At 40.6% G+C, this 8162-nt stretch overlaps 1 protein-coding gene across 6 annotated transcripts in view; it reads left to right on the forward strand.

The window, feature by feature from the left end:
* The window catches only part of MGAT4A (mannosyl (alpha-1,3-)-glycoprotein beta-1,4-N-acetylglucosaminyltransferase, isozyme A), a 121003-nt gene that overhangs the window by 95444 nt on the left and 17397 nt on the right, over window positions 1-8162 (forward strand). For 5 of the 6 annotated variants that reach the window (XM_015570033.1, XM_006773042.2, XM_015570032.1 and 2 more), the window contains 4 exons: window positions 1483-1590; window positions 1714-1907; window positions 6118-6196; window positions 7098-7164. In XM_015570033.1, the coding sequence (XP_015425519.1) occupies window positions 1483-1590; window positions 1714-1907; window positions 6118-6196; window positions 7098-7164 (448 nt within the window). Of the gene's footprint in view, window positions 1-1482; window positions 1591-1713; window positions 1912-6117; window positions 6197-7097; window positions 7165-8162 lie in introns of all 6 variants that reach the window. The other variant, XM_015570034.1, reaches the window with a different exon arrangement.

Below are 8162 nucleotides of genomic sequence, written 5' to 3' on the forward strand. Positions count from 1 at the left end.
CTGTATGCACAGTTTTGTTGTAGTTGAGCCTTGATTGCTGTTGGTGTCACTGGGAGGAATTGACCTCCAGGCCAATTGGCTGTGGGGACCAGCTGCGACTACAGTGTGAGAGCTGCTGTGCAGGAGACACCCTTATGGGGCAGGACTTGCTTCAGTGGGATTTGGTGCTCACTGAGTCTGCCCCTTGAGTGTGTCACTTATAGATGTGAAGGGTTGTAATCTGGTATGGTCTCACACTTACCACTGGGTACACTGGCTCTTGGATCTCCAAGGAGGTGCAAAGTCAGCCATTGCCTGGAGCCACTCAGCAGGAGCTACAGAGAGATCTGTAGATTCCTCCTCTTTTTATTGGGTTTGGAAGTGAAGTAAAGCAGGCTGGTGCTGGTGCGGGGCTTGGGCCTTTCATTGATAGCTTTGGGGCTCCCTGACCCAGCTGCAGCTTGTTTGATAGGTTTTAGACTGAGAAAGGACAGGCCATTCATATTCAAAAGCTGTTGTGCAAAGCTTGGGTGGGGTTGTAAATTGGGTGGGGCGGGGTTTCAGGGAATCTCCAGGGTGGAGCAGACAGAAATGGCTGCCAGTCAGCCCTGCGTTGGGAGGTCCCAGCAGAGGAACAATGACCACTGTGAGCACCTCCATCTGGAAGAAAGCTACCCTGAGGTCCTGCCCCGCTGCCAGACAGTCTAGTTTCTCCCCGTATGTGTCTGGGTCCCCCAGAGCTGCACCTGGCGCTGGAGCTCCAAGCAAGCAGGAGCTTGTGCATTCAGTTTGCGGTGCTGGCCTTTTAAGAGGAGCAGCTGGGTCTCCAGCAGCCTGTGTGTCACTCAGCCCCAATCCGCACTGGTTTTTACAGCCTGTAGGGACTTCTTTCCCCAGCTCTGGGACCTGGGCTGGGGGTCTGGTGTGGTGCTTTCTTCTCCAGGCAGCTTCCAAAGAGGTGATCTCCCTCCCAATTAAAACAGCAGCACACCCGGGTGCTGGACCAGCCCGTTCCGAGCCTCCGCACCTCCTACCAGTCTCTATGCGCTTTCTTCTTTGCCTCTCTAGTTGTAGTACTTCCACTCGGCCAGCTTTCCTGTGGTTCCAGGTGATAGTTGTTCTGTATTTTAGTTGTAATTTTGATGTGGTTGCGGGAGGCAGCAAGTACAGGCGTTTACCTATGCCGCCATCTTGGTTCCTCTCTGTGAATTTTAATATTAAAAGTCAAGTCTATATTGACTTAGTGTGAGAAATGGTTGAAATTAAATCCTTAACTCTTCCCTTAGATGTGCTTATTTTAAATTTTTACATATTGTCTGTTTATCAAGTAGGCAGTGATTCTATTAATGCCTCAGTGAGCAACCTAAAAAATGTGACTTGTAATTATGAGATGGAATTGGATTTTCTTTTCAATATTTACCTAAAGCACTCCTCGGTTTTCAGATGAGGACAAGATTTCACTTTATAATGTAACACTAACATGATTTTTCCCCTAATATTTAGAAACATTGTGATAGACAGAAAGCAAATCTACGAATTCGTTTCAGACCTTCCCTCTTTCAGCACGTTGGCCTGCATTCTTCACTAACAGGAAAACTTCAGAAACTTACGGTTGGTGATTTCATTTGATTTTTCTCATGAACGTACGATTTGTTATTCAGTGCATTATCATTGTTCTTCCCCTTAAGTGTAAGCGATGGGTTGTTTTAATCGCATATGTGTTTCTCCTCCTAGGATAAAGATTACATGAAACCATTACTTCTTAAAATCCATGTAAACCCACCTGCAGAAGTATCTACTTCTCTGAAGGTCTACCAAGGACACACACTGGAGAAAACATATATGGGGGAGGATTTCTTCTGGGCTATCACTCCGACTGCAGGAGACTACATCTTGTTTAAATTTGATAAGCCGGTCAATGTGGAAAGGTTGGTGATGATTGAAACATGTTTGGTCTTACAATTCAGACATCTTTTACAGTGTGATTTGTGATGGAAGTGTTTTGTGTATAACAGATGTGAGGAGACAGTGGGTCCCAAGTGTTGGGTTATAAAATACATTTCCCACTAGTTGGTAATAAAATGGGTTTGTTGTTTTCAGATAAAATAGCAGCATTTAGCATATTTGATAAATTCTCTTGGTATTTCTGAACATGTATCTCGTATAATTTTTTCATACTTTTAAGTAGCACTGTGCTGCAAAATCTCAAATTTGTTTTCACATCCTTATCCTGGAATATCTCCTAAGATATGAGTTGGTTACGCAGCGAATTGGTTGAAATGACGTCTAACAGACTATGCCTATTTCTAATCAATGGCTTTGTAAATGCTGGGCTCCTTTTAGTGTGTCATGGAGGAATTCGCAGCCCTTCTGTGTGTCCTAACATTATGTCCATCGCACAAAGTTTAGGGCTCTTTCTCCCTGTGTCTTATTTCGCAGTCATGAGTCCTTCAGACTTCGCTCAGTTTTGGTTGTGTTGCTCAGACCGAGTCTGTAGTATTACTTACATGTGATCCCCAGAAAAGAATATAATTCTCTAGTGTCTGGTTTATTATGTTAGGCATTTTCATGAGAGGTCCATTTGGTTTTTAGAATATGCCAAAAGTCATTTGGAATAATTCTGTTTTAAGGTGGACAAAAACAATGCATAGCTATAATGTAATGTTTTAAATTTTCTTTAAACTGATTCTACAGAGGAATTTAAGTGTAAAAATATTTTAAGCAATGGAAATATTACTGGGAAAATATAAAAATACTTTAAAATTATATTTTGCACTTATATGAGTATGTAATATTTGTTGTTATTTAACCCCTTCCCCGGCAGAAACGTGTATACTCGTTTTCACAAAATGTTCTTTTTCAGTCGTCGACGAGTATACTAAGAAAATATGGTAAAAAAATATGGTTTATAGGAAGACGAGTTACAAACTGTTTTCATAACCAGCATCAAAAATACTATATAGAACCAAAATAAAAAAATTAGTCTGAAAAAGAAACGTTTTTAACAAAAAAATTGTTGGGGAAGGGGTTAATGCTCATTTTTACTAGATAGTGGTAATCTGCACTTTGAGGTGTCATTTGCCACATTTAAAGAGTCATCACAGAATTAGAAACAATTTCACCTTCTTGATAAACAAGAATAACCTCAAGCTGTGTCTATTGGTTTATTTTTAGCAAATGAAAATAATTCCATTGAGGAGCTGCCTGAAAACTCATATATTAGAGATCGAATTTCTTAACAACAAAAGCGTTTACCGTTAACCTCGGTGAAGTAGTATTTCATGCTCCTACTGAGGATGCTTTTCTAGTAGAAACTCATGTATGAATTTTCTGTCTTAGGACAGAAAAAAAAGCAATGACTTTTTCATTTTCACAATAACATGCTACCAGGGGAAAAAGTAGAAGTTGTGTTTATCAATGCAGACCTGAAGTATTAGGAAAAATGTTTTCTAGTGATGTAGCATGATATGTGTTCATTATACAAAACTTTAAATGTATGAAGAATAAGGGAAAAATCAAAACCCAAGGACACCATGTGACCATATTGGCACCTTTTTGTTTCTTGATAATTCTGTATACTATACTTTGAGACCATGATGTATATGTAATTTTTATACCTTATATTTTCAAGTATACTCATACATGATTCATAGACATTTCAATAGCTGCATAGTACCCCATCGCATGGCTCAATCATCATTTACTCATTCTAATGTTAAACTCTTTTTAGGTGGTATTGAGTTTTTCACTATAGGTAATTGCACAGCGAATGCCTCTGAATCAGTCTGCCTAAACTCCAGATTATATCCATGGGCTCTATTTTTTCATTTTTAGATTTTTTAAAATCGGTTTTTAGAGAGAGGGGAAGGGAGGGGGAGAGGGAGAGAAACATTGATGTGAGAGCTGAACATCAATTGGCTTCCTCCTGCAGGCCGGAGCCCACAGCCTGGGCATGTGCTCTGACTGGGAATGGAACCAGGGACCCTTCCGTGCATAGGATGGCACCCAACCAACCGAGCCACACCAGCTGCTGCTGGGCTGTATTTTTTCTTTTTTCTTTTTCTTTTTCTTTTTCTTTTTGAGTGGCTTCCCAGCCATATTTTTGCATCTATAGCTGAGATATTGAATGATCCATCCAATATAATAAAAGGGTAATATGCAAATTGCTTGGCTTCCTCCTGCAGGCCGGAGCCCACAGCCTGGGCATGTGCTCTGACTGGGAATGGAACCAGGGACCCTTCCGTGCATAGGATGGCACCCAACCAACCGAGCCACACCAGCTGCTGCTGGGCTGTATTTTTTCTTTTTTCTTTTTCTTTTTCTTTTTCTTTTGGAGTGGCTTCCCAGCCATATTTTTGCATCTATAGCTGAGATATTGAATGATCCATCCAATATAATAAAAGGGTAATATGCAAATTGACCCTAACGGCAAAATGACCAGAATGACCACTGGACCAGACACTATGAGGTGCACTGCCCACCTCTCAGTCTCTTCCCCCGGCCGTCAGGCAATGGTGAACGGGTAACTGGGGGTGGGTGGGGGGCGGGGCCGGCTGTGGGCACCTGGGGAAGATGGCCCTGATCCCAGGCCAGGGACTGTACCCACGCATGAATTTCGTGCGCCGGGCCTGTGTGGGAAACAATATCCCACAGCAAAGATGCCTTAAAAAGAAGTGTCTCGGCAAAAATGCTGGAAGTGATTTTTGGTGTAGCTTAGAAGGAACTTCTTATTATGGTCCCTGACCCGTGTAACATTTGAAAATCAATATCGTAGGTGATCTCTGCCCAGAAATAATATATTGTAACTATGTCAGAACCACATTGTAACTATTATTTGCTGAATATTCAATGTGTAAAATACTTTTTGTCAGTTCTCGTGAACTTCTTGGTACAGTCCTGTGTGGGTGGGAATATCTGTACTGTACGTATAGATAAAACTCAGGCTTAATTCCCATCAAGAGCACAGACCTCAGTTGCAGGCTCGATCCCCCAGCTCTGGTTGGGGTGCATGCAGGAGGCAACCAATCGATTTGTCTCTCTCACATCGATGTTTCCTTCTACTCTCTCTAAAAATCAATGGAAAAATCCCCCTTCCCCACCCTCTCTAAAAATCAGTGGGGAAAATATATCCTTGGGTAAAGATTAACAGGAACAAAACCCAAAAAAAAAACTCAGTCGCAGAAAGCTAATGCAACTTGCTAAAGTGAAAATTCTAGTAAATGAGACACCAGGACTTGGATGCAGGTGTTTTGACGATTAAGCTGAAATTTGTAACCACTTCACTTAAACTTAAGCTTTAGGTCTAGATTAGATATGCTTTGTTTGCTCAGTGTGGTTTCCACCTCCTCCACATACCTACCCCCACACACTAGTTTTCAGAGTATCAGATATAAGAACATTATACTCAGACCCAGAGAGTGTTTGACTTACTATCGTATGTCATGTGATTAGTCATTATTCAAATATTTGTTAACACTGACAAATGGAATTACTCAGTTACTTGGAATTGGTTACCTTATTTTTACTCTACTAATACTGAGATAATTTGTATTGGATAAAACTAGTCTTTGAGTCCCTGCTGGGTAGCTCAAGAGGTTAGAGCGTAGTCCCAATGTGCCAATGTTGCAGGTTCCATTCCCGGTCAGGGCACACACAGGGATCCACAATGAATGCATAAGTAGGTGGAACAACAAATCGATGTTCCTCTCTCTCTCTTCTTCTCTTTTCCTAAAAAAACCCCCAAGAAACTAGTCTTTGAACTTGCCACAACTCGTGGCTGCCCTCGTGAACATTTTCTGATAAAAGACACAGTATTATAATGCGACTTTGATTATTCTGTCTTGAGGTTTATATATTTAAAGCAGTATAAACAGCTATATAAAACTGTTGTCACTTTTTAATTTGTTAAGTACATTAAGCAGCAAACGTGTGCCTTATGACAGAAGGAATTAACACACCACCTAAGGCTGCACTCCAATTTCTAAGTTCCCTACAACTACTCAGAACATAATGTGCAGTTACCACAAGCTCTGATGTGCCAGCTCGTGCAGAATGCTTCCTCTGAGGGAAGGCTGCCTCCCTGAATCTCTGTGAAGTCTTGTCTGACTTGCATTTGTACCTTTATTTTTGTATTTCCAGTTACTTGTTCCATAGTGGCAACCAAGAACATCCAGGAGATATTCTGCTGAACACTTCTGTGGAAGTTTTGCCTTTTAAGGTAGGACTATTTTTCCCCTTAATTTTCCTTAAGAACTAACAACAATAGACTTGGTTTGAGGCTGTTCTTGTTTATGAGATTAACCCCTTCCCCGGCAGAAACGTGTATACACGTTTTCACAAAATGTTCTTTTTCAGTCGTCGACGAGTATACTAAGAAAATATGGTAAAAAAATATGGTTTATAGGAAGACGAGTTACAAACTGTTTTCATAACCAGCATCAAAAATACTATATAGAACCAAAATAAAAAAATTAGTCTGAAAAAGAAACGTTTTTAACAAAAAAATTGTTGGGGAAGGGGTTAAAGTTCTCATTAGTGCAGAACCTCAATGGTGAGTAATACTAATTTTTTTAAAAATATAGAACACCTAGTATCTTGTCCCATTTGCCTTATTTATAGAATGACCCTTTATTTTGTTTCCTATCGGAAAGTACTTGGAAGTCTGTACAGGAAAATAAACAAACCGTTCTTTAACTTTAATATTTATTTGTTTGTATCCAGTCCCCAAATACCATGTGGTTTTAATGCTTGTTGTTGACTACAGAAAGTTAATGTACTGGTCTCTAAGAAATGCTTAAATTTCTTTCAGGTTAACACACAGTTCTTGTGCATATTTTTAATAGAAAATAGCGTTCTATTAAATTGATTTGAATTTAAAATTATTTGAAATTTAAGTTTCCTAATCACTAGTATATTATATACAGATTTTGGATGATGGTTAGAAAAAGAACTCTTGTATTCATAAACCTTTTAAGGTTTAAGACTGAAATGACACTCTGTGTTTTTAGAGAAAGCTGTGCCACAAATGCTGCTGTTACATTTGTTAAGATATAGTAATAACTTAGCTTTTTTTTAAATAGAAGAAATTATTCATAAAATAATGTTTTGTTCTATTTTAGAGTGAAGGTTTGGAAATAAGCAAAGAAACCAAAGACAAACGATTAGAAGATGGTTATTTCAGAATAGGTAATATCTACTTTAAACTTGTAAAAAATTGTTCTTTATTTCGAACTTACTCCTAAAGTAAATTTTTAAAAATCCTCACCTGAGGATATGTTTATTGATTTTTTTTGGAGAGAGGAAGGGAGGGAGGGAAACATGGATGTGAGAGAAATATTGATCGATTGCCTCCTGTACATGACTTGACAGGGGATTGAACCCACAACCTAGGTATGTGCCCTGGGTGGGAATCAAACCTGTAACCCTTTGATGTACAGGATGATGCTCCAACTAACTGAGCCACCCGGCCAGAGCTCCTAAAGTAATTTTAAATGCTTTCAAATGTTCAACAGCTTTAGGATTACAGTTACCAGTCCACTCCAAGTTTTATTTGTTCTTGAGTTTTATTATCTTGACCCAACTAGGATTTGAGATCAAAGGTTCCTTTACTGGTCCCTCCACCTGCTGTTTCATTGTTGACATTCACTGGTAGATACTCTGCCTTCTGCAGGCTCGCTGCATGAGCACGTCTCCTCTCCTGGTCTCGGCAACACCCGTGTGCCAGAATCTGTGCCTTTCGCCCGGACCCCATCTTGGGCTTTAGATCTGTATTGACACCCACTCACATAGCCACCTACTCTGAGCATCTGTGATGCGGACTTGGTTGGTCACCATGCTTTCTGTTGTCACAATTCCCTCGGTTGCCTGAGCCCAACCTGGGAGACACCCTGAATACCACCACCCTTTCCTGCCCATTAGTTAAATGTGTCCACTGGGACGTGCTCTGGGTTCTGGGCCTCTGCGGCGGAGCCCGTGTCCTTTTGGCTTTGCACAGAGCCACTGCAGTGACGTTTTTAAATGTCGATACTGTAATTATGTTAACCTGGGTAAGATGGAATGACTTCCCATGGGCAGACTCCTTCGTTCCCACCTAGCTTCACAACTTGTTCCTGCCCTTTAGTCTTCATGGCTCCAGTCCCAGGACTGTTATCCTCTCATGTCCCTGCTCTTACGTGCGGCCTTCT

The sequence above is a fragment of the Myotis davidii genome, unplaced genomic scaffold (genome assembly GCF_000327345.1).
Source record: "Myotis davidii unplaced genomic scaffold, ASM32734v1 scaffold1065, whole genome shotgun sequence".
In the NCBI taxonomy this organism is placed as follows: Eukaryota; Metazoa; Chordata; class Mammalia; order Chiroptera; family Vespertilionidae; genus Myotis; species Myotis davidii.